At 49.4% G+C, this 22,387-nt stretch overlaps 2 protein-coding genes across 5 annotated transcripts; both read right to left on the minus strand.

Moving 5' to 3' along the window:
• Nucleotides 1-65: 65 nt before the first annotated feature.
• zgc:153012 (TSC22 domain family protein 4) lies at nucleotides 66-13,552 on the minus strand. Of its 4 annotated transcripts, none has more exons than XM_004574783.6 (5): nucleotides 13,139-13,547; nucleotides 10,563-11,239; nucleotides 9,765-9,898; nucleotides 3,067-3,118; nucleotides 66-2,459 (listed from the first exon to the last, which is right to left on the minus strand). In XM_004574783.6, exons 2-5 carry the CDS (start codon nucleotides 11,211-11,213, stop codon nucleotides 2,310-2,312), a joined length of 987 nt encoding a protein of 328 aa, XP_004574840.1. In that variant the 5' UTR covers nucleotides 11,214-11,239; nucleotides 13,139-13,547; the 3' UTR covers nucleotides 66-2,309. The 4 variants fall into 4 exon arrangements, with proteins under 4 accessions (XP_004574840.1, XP_012771368.1, XP_076735378.1 ...); XM_012915914.4 differs by lacking the exon at nucleotides 13,139-13,547 and adding an exon at nucleotides 11,711-11,838; XM_076879263.1 differs by lacking the exon at nucleotides 13,139-13,547 and adding an exon at nucleotides 11,634-11,714.
• A 1,310-nt stretch (nucleotides 13,553-14,862) lies between these two features.
• Nucleotides 14,863-20,737, minus strand: mogat3a (monoacylglycerol O-acyltransferase 3a). Its single transcript, XM_024800655.2, has 9 exons — nucleotides 20,481-20,737; nucleotides 19,849-20,027; nucleotides 19,631-19,691; nucleotides 19,409-19,552; nucleotides 17,245-17,375; nucleotides 16,977-17,020; nucleotides 16,808-16,898; nucleotides 16,455-16,563; nucleotides 14,863-15,388 (listed from the first exon to the last, which is right to left on the minus strand). The coding sequence occupies exons 1-9, from the start codon at nucleotides 20,572-20,574 to the stop codon at nucleotides 15,234-15,236; spliced, it is 1,008 nt and encodes a 335-aa protein (XP_024656423.1). The 5' UTR covers nucleotides 20,575-20,737; the 3' UTR covers nucleotides 14,863-15,233.
• Nucleotides 20,738-22,387: the final 1,650 nt, after the last annotated feature.

Here is a 22,387-nt window from a genome sequence, read left to right on the forward strand (position 1 = left end):
GCATGCACTGTGTGTGACGTCATACCCCACAGAGAGACAGCAAACACAGAGGGACCACACAAACATCAGTCTGTAAGGCTTTATTAATTTATTAGACTCTACTCTTCATCATCAGCATCAGCATCTGGACGGCTAATACAAACAGTCCCAGGTGCGACCGTTAGGCCACGCCCACACCGTCAGGTGAGGTCAGTAAGGCACATTCTGGGTTACTGTGTTACAGGATGCGTGTGTGTGTGTGTGTCTGTGTGTGTGAGTGATCAGGGGTCACAGTGGGTCCAGCCTGACCCATGGTGAGGGCGGAGCCCGCTGATCCTGAGCTACAGTTCAAATTGATGAAGCAACTCCTTCCTCAGCAGCCACACTGAAACACATCATCGGGACACCTTGGACGATTACTTTGCAGCACAAATCACAACAGTCGCCTCCGAGTGCTTCACACGGTGGGACAGTGGGGAGGAAAAACTCCCTTTAAACAGGAAGTAACCTCCTCGGGGTGGGAGGGGCTCTCAAAGAAGGAGTTTCAAACCATCAGCTCTGACTCGTCCATCGGTTTCTGACAACACCTCTGCTGCCTGGAGCTGAGCTGCTGACTCCACCCATCATCCTCACTGTCCTCCACACCTACACACAGACACACACACACACAGACACACACACACAGACACACACACACACACACAGACACACACACACAGACACACAGACACACACACACACACACACACACACACACACAGACACACACACTCGCACACAGACACACACACACACACACACACAGACACACACACACACACTCGCACACACAGACACACACACACACAGACAGACACACTCGCACACAGACACACTCGCACACACAGACACACACACACACACAGACACACACACACACACAGACACACACACTCGCACACAGACACACACACACACACACAGACACACACACACACACTCGCACACACAGACACACACACACACAGACAGACACACTCGCACACAGACACACTCGCACACACAGACACACACACACACACAGACACACACACTCGCACACAGACACACTCGCACACAGACACACACACTCGCACACAGACACACTCGCACACAGACACACACACTCGCACACACAGAAACACACACTCGCACACAGACACACACACTCGCACACACAGAAACACACACTCGCACACAGACACACACACACACGCACACAAACACACACAGAAACACACACTCGCACACACACACACACACACACACACACGCACACAAACACACACAGACACACTCACTCACACACACACAGACACACACTCGCACACAGAGCACAGCCTCACATTTTTGGAGATATTTCGTTACATCTTTTCACAGGACACACTGTCAATCTGACACGTTGATACAATGTAAAGTAAGCAGCTTGTACAACAGTGCACATTTGGTGTCACCTCTAAATAACTCCACCCACAGCCATTAGTGACTGAATCCCTGGGAAACAAAAGAGAGTACAGCCATAGGTGAAGATGTCCAAACTGAGCCCGATTAGCCATTTTCCCTCCCTGGTGTCACGTGACTCGCCAACACTCTGAAACTGAGCTGCAGCACGGTGGTCGAGACCATCCAGCAGTTTAACAGGACATGGTCGACAAAAGAAGCTGAGTGCACGTGCTCAGTGTCATATCCAGAGGTTGTCTTTGAAAACAGGTATGAGTGCTGCCAGCATTGCTGCAGAGGCGTGGAGGGTCAGCCTGTCAGTGCTCAGACCAACCATGTCTCCAAACCCTACTGAGCATCTGTGGGGCATCCTCAAATGGAAGGTGGAGGAGTGCAAGGTCTATGATGTCATCGGAGTGGGAGAGGATTCAGCGGCACTCTGTGGAGCTCCAGTGAACTCCATGACCAACAGAGTTGAGGCAGTGTTGGAAAATAATGGTGGCCAAACATAATACTTTTGGGCACAGTTTGGACATTTTCACCTCGGGTCTTCTCTCTTTTGTTACCTACAACGTTGTCCCATGAAAGGAGCTAACACAACATTTACAGAAATGTCAGGGTGTGCTCACTTTTGTCAGATGCTGTAAGTACTTGCACACACACACACACACACACACAGAAACACACACCTTTCATCAGTACACAGTACCACAAATACTGCAGTTCAACAGTACTACAGGTACATGAAGGAGGACGAGCAGGAGGGCACAGCGAGTGTCTCTGAAGCATCAGCTGATCAGAAAACGCAGGAGCCGGAACGCCGTCCTGTTAACCCTGACATGACGGCACGTGTGAGTGTGTTAGTGTGTGTGTTATTGAGTGTGCATGCTGTGGGTCAGCGCCCTCAGCGTGTGGTTCTCTCTCTCCAGTTGCCGGTTCCTCTCCTGCAGCTCTCTGATTTGTTCTCTCAGAAGCTCCACCTCCTCCCTCACCGCCAGCATCAGGTGACTCTTCACCAGGTCCTACACACACACACACGTGATGTGCATAAATAAACTAGCCAATCATAAAGCCCGTCCTACAGAGGGAGCATTGTGTGATTAACAGCATCATCAGCATAGAGGAGACCTCCTGCTCATATGTCCTCACTGAGAGACGTTTGTAACCACAGAACGGTGTCACATTTATGGTCGTCAGCAGCAGGGACAGATCTGAACAGCTCTACATGCATACTTGGAATGTATGCATTCAACCTCAGATTGAGGACAAACTGAGCCAGGACCGACCTGACGGAGGACCACCATCAGAGTTGGCTCAGAAACCTTTACAGCTGTTGTTTAACCACTGCTGACTGTCTCTCAGTCAGGACCCTCTCACACAACAGATCCTTAACCTCAGGAGTCAGGTTATCCTCGTTTCAATCAAGGTGAAATCAAATAACTACAGAACTGAAATATCTACACAGGAACAGAGTCACAGACAAACTCTCTCTCACTGCAAAGAGTAAATATACAACTAGAAAAACAACAGACGACTTGATGTCTTCATGACAGAATCTACCAGCAACAGATACAAAGGTTTATAGATCGACGCCTGATAGACGACTAGAAACGTAGAAACAGGACTCACCATGGCCTGCTCAATTTTGTTGTCGATGGCGATCAAACTGGTACTGGAACTACTGCAAGACACAGAGAGACAGACAGGTGAGAGACAGGCAGGTGAGACAGACAGGTGAGACAGACAGGTGAGAGACAGGCAGGTGAGACATGCAGGTGAGACAGACAGGTGAGAGACAGGCAGGTGAGAGACAAGCAGGTGAGAGACAGGCAGGTGAGACAGGCAGGTGAGACATACAGGTGAGAGACAGGCAGGTGAGACAGGCAGGTGAGACAGGCAGGTGAGACATACAGGTGAGAGACAGGCAGGTGAGAGACAGGCAGGTGAGACAGGCAGGTGAGACATACAGGTGAGAGACAGGCAGGTGAGACAGGCAGGTGAGACAGACAGGTGAGAGACAGGCAGGTGAGAGACAGGCAGGTGAGACAGGCAGGTGAGACATACAGGTGAGAGACAGGCAGGTGAGAGACAGGCAGGTGAGACAGGCAGGTGAGACATACAGGTGAGAGACAGGCAGGTGAGACAGACAGGTGAGACAGACAGGTGAGAGACAGGCAGGTGAGAGACAGGCAGGTGAGACAGGCAGGTGAGACATACAGGTGAGAGACAGGCAGGTGAGAGACAGGCAGGTGAGACAGGCAGGTGAGACATACAGGTGAGAGACAGGCAGGTGAGAGACAGGCAGGTGAGACAGGCAGGTGAGACATACAGGTGAGAGACAGGAAGGTGAGACATACAGGTGAGAGACAGGCAGGTGAGAGACAGGCAGGTGAGACAGGCAGGTGAGACATACAGGTGAGAGACAGGAAGGTGAGACATACAGGTGAGAGACAGGAAGGTGAGAGACAGACAGGTGAGACATACAGGTGACAGACAGGCAGGTGAGACAGACAGGTGAGACAGACAGGTGAGAAACAGGCAGGTGAGAGACAGCTGAGAGACAGGCAGGCGAGAGACAGGCAGGTGAGACACAGGCAGGTGAGAAAGACAGGTGAAACATACAGGTGAGAGACATGCAGGTGAGACAGACAGGTGAGACAGACAGGCAGGTGAGATAGACAGGTGAGAAAGACAGGCAGGTGAGACAGACAGGTGAGAGACAGGCATGTGAGACAGACAGGTGAGACAGACAGGCAGGTGAGACAGACAGGTGAGACAGACAGGTGATAAACAGGCAAGTGAGACAGACAGGTGAGAGACAGGCAGGTGAGACAGACACGTGAGAGAGAGACAGACAGACAGTTGAGAGACTGACAGGTGAGAGACAGGCAGGTGAGGCAGACAGGTGAGAGACAGGCAGGTGATAGACAGGCAAGTGAGAGACAGGCAGGTGAGAGACAGGCAGGTGAGACAGACACGTGAGAGAGAGACAGACAGACAGTTGAGAGACTGACAGGTGAGAGACAGGCATGTGAGACAGACAGGTGAGACAGACAGGCAGGTGAGACAGACAGGTGATAAACAGGCAAGTGAGACAGGAAGGTGAGAGACAGGCAGGTGAGAGAAAGGCAGGTGAGACAGACAGGTGAGAGACACACAGGTGAGAGACAGGCAGGTGAGACACACAGGTGAGAGGCAGACAGGTGAGAAAGACAGGCAGGTGAGATAGACAGGTGATAGACAGGCAAGTGAGACAGAAAGGTGAAAGACAGGCAGGTGAGAGACAGGCATGTGAGACAGACAGGCAGGTGAGAGACGGGCCTGTGAGACAGACAGGTGAGAGACAGGCAGGTGAAGCAGACAGGTGACAGACAGGCAGGTGACAGACAGGCAAATGAGAGACAGGCAGGTGAGAGACAGACAGGCAGGTGAGACAGGCAGGTGAGAGAAAGGCAGGTGAGACAGACAGGTGAGAGACACACAGGTGAGAGACAGGCAGGTGAGACACACAGGTGAGAGGCAGACAGCTGAGAAAGACAGGCAGGTGAGATAGACAGGTGATAGACAGGCAGGTGAGAGAGACACGTGAGAGAGAGACAGGTGAGAGAGAGGCATGTGAGACAGACAGGCAGGTGAGAGACAGGCCTGTGAGACAGACAGGTGAGAGACAGGCAGGTGAGGCAGGCAAGTGAGAGACAGGCAGGTGAGAGACAGACAGGTTAAAAAAATACAGGTGAGAGACAGACAGGTGAGAAAGACAGGTGAGAGACAGGCAGGTGAGAGACTGACAGGTGAGAGACAGGCAGGTGAAAGACAGACAGGTGAGAGACAGGCAGGTGAAAGACAGACAGGTGAGAGACAGACAGGTGAGAGACAGGCAAGTGAGGCAGACAGGTGAGAGACAGGCAGGTGAGAGACAGACAGGTGAGAGACAGGCAGGTGAGAGACAGACAGGTGAGAAATAGGCAGGTGAGACAGACAGGTGATAGACAGGCAGGTGGGAGACAGGCAGGTGAGAGACAGACAGGTGAGAGACAGGCAGGTGAGAGACAGGCCTGTGAGACAGACAGGTGAGAGACAGGCAGGTGAGAGACAGGCAGGTGAGACAGACAGGTGAGAGACAGGCAGGCAAGACAGACAAGTGAAAGACAGAAAGGTGAGAGACAAGCATGTGAGACAGACAGGTGAGAGACAGACAGGTGATAGACAGGAAGGTGAGACAGACAGGTGATAGACAGAAAGGTGAGAGACAGGCAGGTGAGACAGACAGGTGAGAGACAGACAGGTGATAGACAGGCAAGTGAGACAGACAGGTGACAGACAGGCGAGAGACAGGCAGGTGAGAGACAGGCAGGCGAGACAGACAAGTGAAAGACAGAAAGGTGAGAGACAAGCATGTGAGACAGACAGGTGAGAGACAGACAGGTGATAGACAGGAAGGTGAGACAGACAGGTGATAGACAGAAAGGTGAGAGACAGGCAGGTGAGACAGACAGGTGAGAGACAGACAGGTGATAGACAGGCAAGTGAGACAGACAGGTGACAGACAGGCGAGAGACAGACAGGTGAGAGACAGGCAGGTGAGACAGACATGTGAGAGACAGACAGGTGATAGACAGGCAAGTGAGACAGACAGGTGAGAGACAGGCAGGTGAGAGACAGGCCTGTGAGACAGACAGGTGAGAGACATACAGGTGAGAGACAGACAGGTGAGAGACAGGCAGCTGAGACAGGCAGGTGAGAAAGGCAGGTGACTATCTGATAGGTGACTTTGAGACAGGTGAATGACCGTTATCAGCACCTTTATCCACATCTGCACTAGAGATGGCACGATACCACTTTTTTATGTCCGATACCGATATCATAAATTTGGATATCTGCCGATACCGATATGAATCCGATATAGTGTTTTTTAATCAACAAAACTGTTTTTTAAAATATCTTGCTGCATTTTGTATAAGTTCATACTCAAGTTTAAAACAACAACTACACTAAAGCTATTCTGTTATACCTATATGTAAAAAAATATATATTTCATAGTTCAGCAATACTGATCAATCTAATAAACTCAAACCTACACCATCCTCACTATTCTGGTATTTTAAAGAGTACTTAGCGTAAATATTAAGCAACCTAACTAATAGGGTTCCAACTCCCAGCAACAACAAAAATAAATAAATAAAAAATAGGGAACCACCCCTCACGCTCCACCTCATGATGCTTAATCGACGTAATCAACCTTAATTTGATGCAGTGTGAAAAAAATGCACAGAAATCAATTATTTTTCAAGAAATATTAAATAGATTCAACATCTTTCTTCAACAAAATTGCAGACTGCACAGATGGTACCTTCCCAAAGTAAAAAGTACTATAGCTTACTAGGGTATATATATATTAGACTTAATAGTCACTATATACAGTAATTGACTTCTATTCATTTTACATCAAATTAAAACTTTGGGTGTAAGATTCAGATAATTATTTATTAAAAGCTCGACATTTTAAATGAGAATAAGAAAGAAAAGTATGTCCATCGAAAGCATACTAACGTACTGCATAGGCATATGGTACGCTAGCTGCACAGTGGCTCAGAGGAAAGCACTCCAGGGAGTAATCAACGCTGCCCAAAGGACAATCGGCTGCCCTCTCCTCAAACTGAAAGACCTACACAGTTCCCGCTGCCTCAAAAGAGCCCATAACATCATAAAGGACACCTCACACCCTGGACACTCCATGTTCGAACTGCTGCCTTCAGGTAAACGGTATAGAACAACATACACAAGGACTAACAGACTCAAACACAGTTTCTACCCAATTGCAATATCATGTCTCAATGCTACTAAAAGTAGATGACTTTCATTGCCCCTGTTGTCATTTGTGCCCTTGATGTTGGAATGCTTTCAGACATGTTTTGTTGGATGCGCTAACAAATTGACTGAGTGATTGATTGTTTGAGTGATATATCAACTAGGTCGTATGTTGAGTGTCTGTATGGGGCCTTAGGCCTGGATTGCTTGGGTGTATTTACTGTATGAGAATACTGTATTTTATATGTATTTCTATCTTTTATATCATATCTATTATAGTTTTTAAGTATTTATCTTTCGTGATGTTGCACTGACCGGAGACATCTTTCAATTTCATTGTACTTGTGACAATGACAATAAAGAATATTCATTCATTATTCATTCATTAATGCCCTATCGGCCCCCCTGGCTAAACTTTGCTAGATCCACCCCTGCACAGTTACCAGCGTCAGCTACGTAGAAAAAGATCCTGGAGTAGAAAGTAATATTAAATACATTCTAACAACAGCTGATCAAGCTTAAACGTGCTGCTGTTGTTCAGCCGCTGGTTTCCTCTTTCTGGTGCAAAGTGGGCCAAAAACAAACCAGAGACACGGACTCGCGACAGAAAAGCCGATCAGCTGATCATTAAGCAGTTTCATGATTGAAGCAGCAGCCAGAAGAGGCAGTCGCTCCATATATCAGTTGTTAAGCTTAACGCAGGAATGCTTTACAAACATTCAGAGATGGACTTACACACTTGCTTTACTTCTCTCGGGGATAACTTTGTCGGAGATGAAATGCCGGGTTGCTAGCGAAGCTCCACATGCTATCCAGACCACCGACAGGTCCCGCATGCCACAGCCGCTCTATCACGTGATGCATACTGCTCCGACGTGCTAACGTTCTGAGGTGAGTTACGGCGTGTTGCAAGTTTTGTGAGGTACTTTCGTGATATTTAATGGATCGGATTACATTTTTTATTTTTCTCCGATATCCGATCCAGTAATTTAGGTCAGTATCAGACCGATACCGATACGTAATATCGGATCGGTCCATCTCTAATCTGCACAGATGTTCTTCTCACCTGTTATTACTTTATCTAACCATGAACAAACCCACTGAAATGATAAATCTCCATTACGACGGTGCCCTGGACAGGTACTATCACATATTTATTATTTTGCAGGTGAATCTGAACCCCGCCCGGGTTACCGTGGTTACCTGTTGCAGAACAGCAGCAGAGCCATCATAGTGGCCTCAGAGCCCTGCCCGGTGGGTGAAGCCCTGGCAGGAACTGACCAATGAGGATGCGGGGCAGTGTGACGCAGAGGATTCTGGGGTCGCTGGGATGGCTGTGGTTGATTGGTGGATCGGTGGCGGGCCTCTGTGACAGGCTGAGCTCTGGAGGGAGGGGTCAGGGACCTCTGAGTCACCCGTGGTTTGAGTTCTTGGATCGATGTCCTAGAACTTGGCCAGGACTCCCTGACAGCTGAGCCACGACCTTTGACCTTTGTATGATCCCGTAAGACAACTGGAGGCTCCAGTTGCTTAGCAACAAGCTGCAGAGTCCTGGGAGGAAGGGGCGGAGTCGAAGGGAGACGGCGCTGAGGACGTGTTTGACAGGTCCTCTTCTTCTCACCTACAAACATCTTCAGCTGATGGAGGCCCACTGAAACACCAGCCAATCAGAACTCAGCTACATATTTTACAGTCCAATCACAGCACTCTGAAAAAAAAACCCAGTCCAATCACAGCACAGCACAACAGGAAACATCCAGTGAGAACTTCACCACAGAGCACCAACTAATCACAGCACACCATCAGAGCAAACTCCAATCAGCTTAATGTAATCGTAATACCTCTGACTCCGCCTTCCCAGGTGGCCCCTGATTGGCTGCCTCCTTGTGAGCTCACAGGTGTGTAAATGTCAGCAGCTGTATCCAGATGTTGTCTTCAGACTAAGGTGCGTCCAGACTTCAGATCTTCATGTTCTCTGTCACTCCCACACATCTCTGCTCTCTGATTGGCTGCTGCCTGCCAGCTCCTGCCCACTCACGGTCTCAGCCAATGGCAAGGCAGCAGCAGCATTCTTCTCCCGCCCACTCGCAGACAGAGGCCCATTGATTCAGACGGAGGGACCATGGAAACGACCAACTGCCTGCTCATTACTGGAACTAATCAGTAATCACTCACTGGTATTGATCAGTAATTAATTCCTGATCACTGATATTGATCGCTGACATTTCTGTGGTTGGTTTCCAGGCGTTTTGGTCCATTAGTTGTCTTTAATGTCAGTTTGACTCTCAGGTGTTTTATTGGCTGTTACCTGAAACTGTATGACATCACCGCCCTCTAAGACGCACGCAGTTCAAACAGGGTGGACTTTTATTGTGAAAGTCCGGGTTCATCATTCAATCAATCAACCTGATCAATCACAAACAAACCAAACACTGAAAACTAATCAGCTGACCTCTGAGAAGCATCCTGACTCCTCCCACTGAGCAGTGACATCACAAACACCTGTTAAACACACTCACCTGGCGTCCCCCGGCAGGTCGAACATGGTGCGGTCCAGGCTGAAGCCTGACGGCGTCTGAGCGGGGGTCAGAGGGGGTTGGTACAGTCCAGCAGGGGGGGAGCCAGGCTGAGAGTGAGACAGCCTGAGGACAGACTGACAGGTGAGACACAGGTGTGAGTGACTGTCGTAAAAACAACGAGCAATGTTCTAACATTAAAGATTCATTTTATATACCAGCGGGTTTCCTCAGTGATGTCATGATGATGTCACATGTTGCGCTGATGTCACTGCTGCACGTACATGTTTTTATTATTCCAATGACCTGATCAACAATCAGCTCGATCAGCTGCAGCTGTGACATCACAAGCAGCTGACGCCCTAGCCCCACCTCTGTTAGCAGCTGCACCGCCCCCTAGTGTGTCAGGGGTGAAACTGCAGAGCAGAACAGGTGCTGCTAACTCAGCTACGTCGCAAACGAGAAGGCGTGCAGCTAACAGCCTCCACCTGTGCAGAGATCACGCCTGAGTCAGGCAGTAGGACACGTGTGTGTGCGTGTATACTTGTCTAAATGTCTTTGTGGGAACCAAATGCTTCACAAAGGAGTAGGGATATGGCTGCTGATTGGTGGGTTTTCTCTTTACATTTGAACATAAAGCCCACTGTGGTTGTGCTTTGGAGTTAAATGAGGTTCTGGTCAGGCCCGGGTTAGTCCAGATTAGGTCGTTTCTGAGGGTTAGGGTAAGAGGCTAGCAAAAATATTATGTCAGATTGATGTCCTCACTAAGGCATTAAAACGAGTGTCTGTGTGTGTGTTTACCCGTCCTGAGGCGTCCACATCCAGCCGCAGAGGAGTTGGGGCGAAGCGTGGGCGGGGTGAAGGTGGTGGAGGGGTGGAGCCTAAGCCCTGCTCGACCACAAGGCGTGACTCCTTGTGGTCGAGCAGCCGGACATTAGCTGGCGTTTGGTGCGTGGGTGAAGGCGGGCCGCTGTGCAGCACGTGCTGAGCCAGCATATGGGTGTTGTCCTGAGAGTGGACTCCACCCCACTCGCTTTCCCGGCCAATCATCTCCAGGGACTCCAAGGAGTGGGCGTGTCTCATGCTGTCCATTACCCGCCTGAACCCCGGGCCTTCCTGCCGCTCTGTGAACTCTGTGCACATCCATCGCCCGCGACGATACGATTCACCCCGGCCTCCGCCGCCGGCTCCGCTCACTAGTCTCACCACCCTGAACCTGGAGGAAGACCCCGCCCCCTGCCCGCCATCGAGGGAGACGTACTTCCTCTTCAGAGAGGGTGTGGTTGGCTGGGAGGAGCTTCCCTGAGGGCTGCAGAGGGGGGACTGCAGAGAGACCTCTGATTGGATGATGGGCAGGACAGCGCTAGGAGACAATTGGTCTGCTGGACTCTGGTTCACCTCTGAAGTCACGCTGGTGATCTGAAAGCCACTCCTCTTTTTACCACCACTCATTCTCACGCACACACTCCACAGGCTCACTGACACACAGCAGAGTACACCAGTTAATGTGGTTTATGGGGACATTTCAGAGACACAAGCTTAAAAAATTAAACACAATTAAGAATAAACATGGATTTTTGATCTACAGAGGAGGAGCTTAGGGGTCAAAGTTCAGCTTTAACCACAGTCCAGTGTGAAGACACCTGACAGGTACGCCTCCTAACATTCACTGCTGTTTATGTCCAAACAGGACACACTGAGCATGTGCACGTGTGTTGATCCGCATCCTGGGGACGTAGCCTCACAATAAACGCAGGTGGTCTACATCAGTGGACTAAGTCGTCAGATGCACAGACCTCTGGTACGTCCACATAAAGCACAAAAACTAACACACACAATACACTCGAAGTCCTCAGAGAAGCATGTACACACCCAGGTCCCCGTAGAGCACAAAAACCAACACAGTGTGTGGAGGCAGAGGTCCGAGTAAAAGCAGTAACGTGTCTCACCCCTCGTGCAGTCTGTCTGTCCAGAAGAGTGCACCGCCCTGCAGATCCCACTCTGCTTCTTCTCTACTTCCTGTTCACTCCACCCTGCTCAGCTGTGTTGCTTCAGACTGTTGCACAACATGACTGTGTGTGTGTGTGTGTGTGTGTGTTTTTTAGGTTCTGCAGGGTTTAACCCTTCACTCTCCGGGTCAGGTGAGGCACTCGGAGTTCTCAGAGCTGTGCTGTGATTGGCTAGCTGAGTTAAGGTGGACCACGTGATAATGATGATGTTGGTTTCTGAACATGAAGGTGTGTCCACAGACTTTTGGTCACTTTGCTAACTGACCCTCAAAGCCTGAAACACCGCTTCAACAAAACTTTGAGCTTTAATAAAACTGTAATAAAACATAAATTACAGCTTTTGTAAACAAAGTTTTACTTATTTATTTTTGGTTGTATGTAAGAAACAGTGGGACCAGCTCCCACCTGTTTTGTTTTGATTGCACTTCCTGTGTTTCACTTACATTTTTACTTCATAACATAAAGCCATATTTGTTTTTGCTGAGCAGTCTAATTCTGCTGTTGTGTCGTCAGAATCTGACTGTACTCCAGATGATACTAGTTACTGGAGATCTCAGCATACGAGTATCTCATGGTGCAGACGGTTCTGCAGGGACGATAACTTAAAAAACAGCTTTAATGGTGATGTTCACCCTGCCTGGGATAAAGTTACCGGGGCCCCGACCTGGAGCCAGACCTGCGAGGGTGCCCGAGTGCGAGAGTCTGGGGGTCGGGCCTTAGTCCGTTAGGGCCCGGCCGGGCACAGCCAAAAAAGGTAAAAAGAGGCCCACCGCCCGCAGGAGGCATCGTAGGGGTCGGGTGCAACGTGTGTCAGGCAGCCCTGGTGGGCCGAACCCCGGCTACCAAGACTAGTAACTGGGACGTGGAATGTCACCTCCCTGGTGGGAAGCAGTTAAGTGTGACTGTCGTCTGCACTTATTCGCGGGACAACGGTTCTGAGTACCCAGCTTTACTTGAGTCCCCGGGTGGGGCGCTGGAGGGTTCCCCACCTGGGGACCCTGTTGTCCTGCTGGGAGACGTCAGTGCTCATATGGACAACGACAGCGAGACCTGGAGGGGTGTGGTTAGGAGGAACGGCCTCCTGGATCTGAACCCGAGCGGTGCTGAGTTGTTGGTCTTCTGTGGAAACCACAGCGTGTCCATAACGAACACCGTGTCCGAACCTAAAGGTGTCCTGTAGCACCAGCGCACCCTGAGCCACAGGTCGATGAAGGTCAACGACGACCTGTGTCAGCAGAGCTGCATGTTCTGGACACGGTGGAGGGAGGAGCTGACGTGTGTCTTTGTGTGTCTGTCAAACGTGTGTTTGTAAAACATGTTTGGATTTAGCAAAAGTTACGTAAAGTTTACTTCTCAGTAAACACTCACGGTCACGCGCTGAGCCGAGGCGCGCTCCCGCCGCCGTCACTGGTTCAGATCCGGATAAGCAACCGGTGACGTCACAATCGGTCCATTGTGTTCCGATGGGGTGAAAACTTCAGGGCGCATGCGCGGTAGCACGGCCCGACCGTGGAGCGTGCAGGAAGTTTACGGAGTCAGAAGTTGGGGACTCTTCCTCCTCTTCCTCCTCCTCTCCTCGCGCTGTTTCAGGAGCGAGACTCTTCTGAGGTGCAGCTTCACCTCTTCCTCCTCTTCTTCTGTAAACAAACACCCTGCGCTCCGTCACTGCACGCTCCTCCTCTTCCTCTCCATCCTAACAGCGTGCGCGTCTCTGTACCAGCTCGTGAACGCGCAGCCAGGTCCGGGTCCGATCCGGATCACGTCCGAGCACCGACGTGCGCGTGCACGACAGACTCTGACAGAGTTAGCGCCTGCGCAGTGGGGAGAGAGGAGGGGTCTTTACCGTAAACGTGTTGTCAATAAAGTTTGGTTCAAAGTGCACACACGTGTGTCTTTAAAGGTGAAAGCGAGCGTTACTGAGCAGCCTGCGTGTCGGCACTGACCTCTGACCGGATTCAGCTCAGCTCATAAATATTATAATGAACAATAATATAAATCATACAAGAGTTCAGATCAGCGTGCTGTCGAAGGAACCCTCTGAAGCTCCTGCGTTCAAATTATTTCACTATTCCTCTGCAATCACAGCCTCACTGTACACATGCATTTAGCCAAAGCTGGCGCTGTGAGCAGATGTCTTTGTGTAGCTGAGGAGGAAACAGACAAAGCAGATTTTCCTGGCCTGGCGTTTTATAGCAGATACCTGCTTGCAGTCGATCAAACAGGAAGGGTGGAGATAATTAGGTAGGACTGCTGGGTCCACAGACGTTACCGTCACGGTTTAACGACTGGGAGCCTGAAGGCCTGCAGCACATAGCTGATTATTGGTACTGAAAGCTGTAGATAAAGAACTCATGATGTTCTTCCAACGTGAAGCGTTGTTTTCTTTTTCTGCTGCTTCAGTGAATTTTTGTCCGGAGGGATGAAACCTGTGATACCTCTGCTCTCAGCAGCATGTGCGTGCATGTGCCGTCGGACCTCTGCTTCCTGTTGACACGCTTTCGTGGAATCCAATTACCAGAATTTATTGAATATTGCATCATTCAAATCAGATCAATGTGAATCGTGAAGTGTATTTATTTATGTCTCTGGTAACCTCGGCTCTCTGGGGGAAATTCACAGGTCAGAAGATCCCCGTGAGCATCCCCTCTCAACATAACCTGCTGCCGAGCAGACGCTCAGCATCAGTCACAGCTCATGAAGACCCTCCAACGCTCAGCTCGTCCATGCCAAACACTTTAAACAAGGGAAACAATTCAAAGACGTAGCTTCAGTTTATTTCCAGATGTTTCAGCATCTGCAGCTTCAGTCCTCCAGGGTCTCTGCTTATAGGCAAACAGCTCTGACTCACACTGCACCACCCCCTGTGCTGCCACACCTGTGGCTGTAGCTCAGGTTAGAGCAGAGCTACTAACCGGAGGGCTCGTGGTTCGACCCTCGTCTGCTCCGGTCCGCATGCAAAACATCCTCGAGTAAGACAGTAACCTCATGTTGCTCTCTGACGCATCCATCGGAGTATGACTGTGGGTGAATTGTGTAAATCGCTAGGAGTGCTCGAAGCAGGAAAGCACAAAATAAGAACCAGTCCATTTACCTGTGATCCTATTACATGATTTATTGCACATAAACCCACGAGAGTAGTCTTTATGACACCCTTAAACGTACCATGAAAGCTCCATTAGCATTAACGTTAGCAAAGCCCATTACAGGCAGATTCCTGCAAGTGTTTCCTTATGACCTGAATGCTTCCCACTGTGTGTTAGCTCCTATTTAAATGCATGGCTCCTCCCAGCACTGTTAGCTTTTGCTATTGTAATCAGTGCTTCCTGATAGCAGCTTTGGAATTTCCAATTTAAGTCAACAGGCTCTGCAAGCAGATCCAACTCATAGTGAAATCACATGCAAGTCACACACAGGTCAGGTGTTTACATGAATGTAGTTCATGGTTCAATGTTCACGCGCTCCATCAGATGAAGGCGAGGTGCTGGTCGTCAGCAAGGCCGTAGCTGCGTTTGTGTTGCTCGAAGAGCTCAGCGAGATTCTGCAGGTAGACTTTATGAAGACTCTCGATGTCCTCGCTGCTGGGACTCGGAGTCTGGACCACTGGGATGGGCTTCCCCACTGAGGGCAGAGGCAGAGAGAGGCATGAGGCTGACAGCAGTGTTGGAATTGATTTTTTATATCGTTCTTTATGCTTAGAAACATACATCACTCGTATGCTGATAACAATCAGATCCTTGTTAGGTCTGATGAGATTCTGTGTGCACTTGTGTACCACGAGACGAGGAAGCAGCCTCGACGTTATCATTTCCATCAGAGCTTTAGAAACTGTCCTGACCTTTAGATGCTCATCTGACACATGACCTATTGCAACCTCCTGTTCTGATCATTTAGTGAGACGCCTACTCTGCTGTCCTGCAGACACAGTTTAAGTGCATTGAAAGGTTGCATGTCTATCTATGGAACAGCTGCACCCACGCACACAGACTGCAGACACTGATGTTGTTCAGGTATACCTGCTTAACAATGCCACAAGTATTTGTAATTGCATATTCAATTAGGACAGGTGAAGGCCTGGGCTGACGTCCCTCGCTAACAAGGGCAAAGAGCTCCGTCTTGTCGGTTTGGTTGTGCAGTTTGGGCTTGTGTTCCAGCAGCTTTGTGCCTAGATAAACCCAACAAGCAGCCAACGGGGCTGACACAGGCTGACACTGGGCCAGAGATAAAGGGTAGAGGGTGTTTAAAAACTGAGATAGGAACGGGAGCTGATACGGACTCAAAGGGACTAAAGCAGACCAACACAACCCCCTCCTAGTGCTCAGTGTGGTGTACACTTGGTTAGCTGTGGTTTAGCATTAGATGAACACCATAAAGGTCAGCAAGTCAAGTGAAGAGGCTTGATGGTCCTTTTAACCATACAGTACACAGTGAAACGACACAGTGTTCAACACAATCAACACAGGACGACATAAAGGACAAGTGTGCAACAATGGCAGGACGCGCCAGGCGCAGGACGGTGCAATAGCATCAAGTTAGCATTGAGTCAACACGGGATACAGATGGAGTTACCATTAGGCTAGCTCTGAGTCTATATTAGAGGAACGACAGTGCAACAGCATCAGGTTAGCATTATATTAAGCTGGGATAAACACTGAGTCAGGGTCGGGTTGAAGCTGTGTGCTCGTACCGATGGTGCGTATGGGCTTCCTGTAGGGTATCAGGCCGAAGCTGTACTGGAAAACTCCTCGGGCATGAAACAAAGGCATGGCTATTCCCATGATGCTCTGCAGTCGGTTCTGTAGACACAGGATAACACACTGGTATCCCATAATAGCCACACAGTCATTTCAAGCAGCTGTAAAAGTGCAGCGATGAATAGATTATGTTCAGTGTATCAGCTTTGTGGCCGCTGAGAGGCTGCTATAGGGTCAATCAGAGCTGTGGTAAATGATTGTAGAAGGTTGTGAGGGCCCCCTGTGCTTCCTTTATCGAGCAGGTTACCCTGAAGCGTCTACGGTGATGTGGGGTGTGACCTCTGACCTGCAGCCTCCTCAGAGGGGAGCCGGTCGGGTTCTCGATCTGATCAAACAGCTCGTTCTCTCCAAAGGAGAAGACGGGAACCAGCTGAGCTCTGCACACAGACAAACACAGTCAGTCAGGTGATAGTCCTGGCCCTCTCGGCCCCGCCCTCTTTACAGGCTCCACCCACCCATGTTTCAGAGCCAGTTTGATGAAGCCCTTCCTGTTTTGAACCTGAAAAACAGACGGAGACGGCGCTCGGTGAGGAAAAGCAGAATTTAAAATTTAAAATGTGGTTAGTCCAGCCTGTGACCTCTGACCTCATGTTTCACTGTGCTAATAACCCGATGATGTCACTGAGTGCGGTGTGTTTCCACACAGCTTCCTCTTTCTACATCAGTGATGTAACCGCGATGGGGCGGAGCTGCGAGTCACGGTCACAGCAGGACTACACGTACCTGTAAGGTGAGAGCTCCGGGCCGAGCGTCCAAAGCCTCGGAAGCTCCACCCACTGCGACGACGGCCACGTTCCCTCCTTCGGGACGGCTCACCAGGTACGAGAGACTGGACTTGGAGCTGGACACCAGACCTGACAGAGACACGGGTGACAAGTGACTCCTCCCCTCACCTGTTACCATGGTTACCACAAGGCATAGAGGCCATGTAGACACCAGCGACCTACAGACTGATGAAACTGAGCTCAGACCACTCCCCCCACACCACCGTTAAAGCGCTCCGCCAAAAATCTTCCACCTGACAATCAGATCGACTTTCACCACGTTCATCGTCCAGGACAGGGCTGGGGAACTCCAGGCTTCGAGGGCCGGTGGGTCTCCACACCTGACTGGCATGAGTAGTTCATTCCCAGCCTCTGGAGAGCTTCAGTACGTGTTGAAGTCATTTAGCCTTTAAATCAGCCGTGTTTAGGGCTGCTCAATTAATCGAATTTTCAACGATCATTAAAAATGACTGAGCCAATAGCCCCTCCCTCCCGCTTTACTCTCGCGCTGCTCCGTGTGGCAAATCGAGCGCACCTCTCTGCATTTCGAACACGTGTCACAACAATTAAGAGCAGCGGTCTCCAACCTTTTTTGCGCCACGGACCGGTTTATGCCCGATAATATTTTCATGGACCGGCCTTTAAGGTGTTGCAGATAAATACAACAAAATAAAACTAGTACCGAATAAAAGATTTATTCATAACACACTTGAAAAGACCCAGGAAAACAGAGTTAACGATAAAAACGATAACAAAATAACGCTGAAAATCGATAAAAACCATACATTTCACACCTGAGCCTCAACTCTCGCGGCCCGGAACCAAACGACTTACGGACCGGTCCGAGGCCCGGGGGTTGGGGACCGCTGATTAAGAGGACCCGAGGGAAGCTCGGAAAGCTGAGCAGAAGTTATTTGGAGAGGAGAGTGACTGCCGTTGGTTGAAAAGAGGTAAAAACCTTCAGTGGTGTGGAAACATTATGGGTTCAGTCAGACGTGGATCAAGTAGACACAGTGTGTAAACTTTGCTACAGTGTAGCTGCACCACAGAGCAACACTGCAAAGTTCACTAAACACAGATGTTTACATTTTTCATTCATTTTTATATTGCAAACATTTGCACTGTTATCAGTATTTGCACTATTTTATATTATTTTTTGACAAACTTTAAAGTCATTATTCAACACATTGTTATTGTTAAATAAATATCGTCACATAATCGAGATCTCAGTTTCAGTGAAAACAATCGTGATGATCATTTTTGCCATAATCGAGCAGCCCTAGCTGTGTTGGATCAAGGACACATCTAAAACCTGCAGGACCCCGGCCCTCGAGGCCTGGAGTCCCCATCGGCCCGTCATCGCTAACACTGACCTCGGGCTGGTACGGGTGTCGGCTGAAAAGGACCAAAACCATCACCCGCCCTGTCAGACTAAAGGCAGATGTTTGTTTCTTACAAGAAGAAAAAAGTACAACCAGATATCAAACAACAGAAACAGTTTACTTAGAGATAAAAACACTGACTGAATCCCTGCTGCAGCTCTTACTGATCCAGATGGAATCAACCTTCGGTCCAGAGAATACACAGGTTCACAGGTGAGACCCTGACACACCAGCTCCACCCATCACTCCATCAACACTGCGCTCGTCACACCCTCACGACGATGTTCTAAATCTCCATCCTGCAGTTTCTCATTAGACCACCAGGTGTCACATGACCCCGCTTCCTCCCTCAGGTGAGTCTGACCCGAGGTGACACAGGTGCACGCACCGAGGGGGCAGCAGGAGCCGAGCCGGAGTCACACGACCAGGTGCTCGATAGCTGGGACACATCGACCCATGTGACCCTGCGTGTGGTCAGGCAGCCAATCAGAGAGCCTGTGTCAGCCTCCTCCCTGCTGACCTGTAGCCCAGAGTCCAAAGGGCTGATGGAGCAACTGAAGCCCGATGGAGACGCTGTGATGAAAGCACAGCTGGATTACAACAGCTGGAGGAGGTCACAGCGACAAAGAGTCCAAGGAGCGTAGAGTTTAAAGGAGCGTCATTAACAGAGCATGACTGTCCTCCAATCAGCACACAGACCGCTGTCACATGACCAGCACAGTTGAGCTCACAGGTCCTTACCTCCACACATGATGTATTCTCTGAAGAACGGCACTCGGAACCAGAACGGCAGCATCAGCAGGTGAGGCTTGAGTCCAGGAAACAGGTGAGAGAAACCCGTCGCCTCCGTGCAGAAGTTCCCAAACGCCCCCGCCACCAGCACACCTGAGGACAGGCACATGCATGGAGACACACACCAGGGGGCGGGACTAAAAAGGGCAGGTGTACAGGTGTGTTTGTTACCATGTGGGTGGAATCCAAAGATGTAGTTCTTCTTCGGGTCCAGGTCGACCGTCTTCAGCAGCTGCAGACAAACCAGCAGTGATCAATCACCGATCAGTGATCGATCACCGATTGATCGATCACTGATCGGTAATCAATCAGCGAACAGCAGCGCTGATCGATCGCTGATCAGTAGTGATTGATGAATGATCAGTAACCAATATTCAGGGATCGCTCACCGTCAGCGGGAAGTAGTCTCTGAAGTGCTCCCACACACTCCACCTCCTCATCCACTGTGACCTTCGACCCCCATTGGTGGGTGTGTCCCAGTCCAGCCACAGCCAGCCAGCGTAGAGCAGAGCCACCATCCACCAATCAGAGAGGGCGAGGAGGACGAAGGCCGCCAAACAGCACTGAGCTGGGAGACAGGTGAGGCAGACAGGTGAGCTGAGGCGTTCAGGTGCTCTCTGAGTGACCAGGCTGATCTACACCTAACAGGTGTGTGTGTCTAAGCTCCGCCTCTTTAAACCTTTTACCAGGTGAAAATAAAAATGAGTGTGTAACATCAGATAAACTCAAACATCACATAAAACATCCGAATACAAATGAACAGGTAGAAGTGGGAGGATCCTTTTTAACACCTGAAGCTGTGAAATCCTTCAGTTTTCCTGTGATGTGCCTCTGATTGGACAGTGAAGCCAAACGCAAACACCTGCGGAGCACAGCAGGGTCCACCTACAGGCTGCTGAGGACTCGCCTGAGAGTGACTGCAGATCAATACTACTGCACGCTGTGCTAATTAATCAACGACCCTGATCACACTGATCAATCACTGTCTCTACGTGTGTCTCGGCAGGTCACGTGACTGTACCTAGCGCCAGGAAGGAGAAGATCCACTGCACGACGGCGGCGGTCTGCAGCCTCCTCCGCAGCGGGACGTTCAGCGGGGCGAACTCGATCCTCATGCCGACTGTGGAGCTCCTCGGCCGGGTCTGCAGCTGTGCGTGCTCCCGGTGTCTGTGGAGGTGTGCGTGTGTCAGCCGTACGCGTGCTGTTGCTGCAAGCAGTAAGCGCCACTGAACTCAAAACTCTGCTCCTATCCTGCTACACTGCGCATGCGTGCTGTACACTGGGTGGTGTCCTTTTAGCCAATCGCAGCACGTGACGACACACGGCGAGAACGAGCATGTGCGGAGGCGCGTGCACGCCAGGGGACGCTCAAAAACTTTAAATAAAGTTTATTTAAAACATGAAACGCCCTAATAATAAGTCTTTTTCTTTTTTATAACTTTACAGGGAGAAAATAAAAGTTTCTAGGGTAAAGAAATAAGGAACATAGACCTTTTGACTAGTGAAGGGCAGATGAAGCCTCATGAAGCACTGAAGCTTTTCATCCAATTGGTTCACCCCAACGCGAAGCTTCATGAAGCTCCATTTGCTCTAGTAGGACACCTACTGGACGTAAAAATAATAGCTGGCATGAATTTGAAGAGTGTGGCATTTTGCACACAGCCTGTAAATGTCAACAACAAAAGGAGTGTGTAAAACATGTATATTGTAGTCATGGCAGTATACTGTGTATATTTATAGTGGCAGTATGGAACATGATTATTTGGAAATGCCTAAGATGGAAATGATCATTTACTGTGAGGTGAGGTGTGGACAGTGGTTGTGCTTTTGTAACATTGAGGCAAGGACAGTGATTAGTGTTTAGGGGACACATCATTGGTTTTTATTTAAAAACAACAGTTTGTCCACTGTGGCAGGTCGTAGGAGATTTCTTTTTTTTCTAAACTGTCTCTAACTCTCCATCAAACGCCCACATTTTGAATGAAGTCTGAGGGGTTTATACCGCTGTCATAGCTCGCGGCAAAGTTCGAACCGCTTCCTGAACCAGTCACGTGGTACAGCCGGGCAGCGAGGCTTCGGACGTCATCATTTTCAGCTCCTCCCATAAATGAAGCATGCCTCGATACGCGCTTCGCGGAAACGCCCCCTCCATTACTTGACACACGCTTCGAAGCCTCGATACAGAACGTCCCATCACTACTTTTGACACAGGCAGGAAAATTAGAATAGCAAGTATTTATAGTACAGCAGTTTTTTGGTTCATATTTGGAATAAGCTTAAGTGACTTAAAATATTAACAAAAGTAATTCAAGAAGACGGTAAACATAGGAGACGCATTCTTCCACTTACATAAATGAATAAAAACTTATGTAGCACTATTACAAAATGACAACATCTGAGATGTCAGAATCCAGATTGTCCATAAAGTAAAGAACATCCTTAGATGTGAAGGCAGGTACATTGTAGTATTAGAGGTATTAGAGATGAACTTATTATTAAATTGTTTGTCCTTTATTGCGGTGTTACCTATCGTCATGTTCTTATTAGTGAATACTTTAAGTCCTAATAATAAGTCTCTGACATCGGTGATCAACGAGGTTCATCCGGGTGAGTCAGACACGTGACCTCTCACCTCTGCGCACAGGGCTGATGACGCGCACGTCAGCAGAAACTCTCCGAGTGACGTTGCTGTTACCACGGTAACGCTATTTGTTTGGTTGCCACAACAACGCCTCCTGCTGCTGCTTCGTTTCGTTATTAGTCTTTACTGAGAGTTGTTGGTGGTTACAGATGTTTATCAATTCGCTCAGTAAACTGAAACTGGAGGGTGTGACGCTTACAACAGTCTAACATGGAACGTGAACTAAGTGATTTCACGTTTCTATGGTGATCGTATCAGTTAGTGTCTTAGTGTTTGGACTCCCGATG

Source organism: Maylandia zebra, linkage group LG3 (genome assembly GCF_041146795.1).
Source record: "Maylandia zebra isolate NMK-2024a linkage group LG3, Mzebra_GT3a, whole genome shotgun sequence".
Classification (NCBI taxonomy): Eukaryota; Metazoa; Chordata; class Actinopteri; order Cichliformes; family Cichlidae; genus Maylandia; species Maylandia zebra.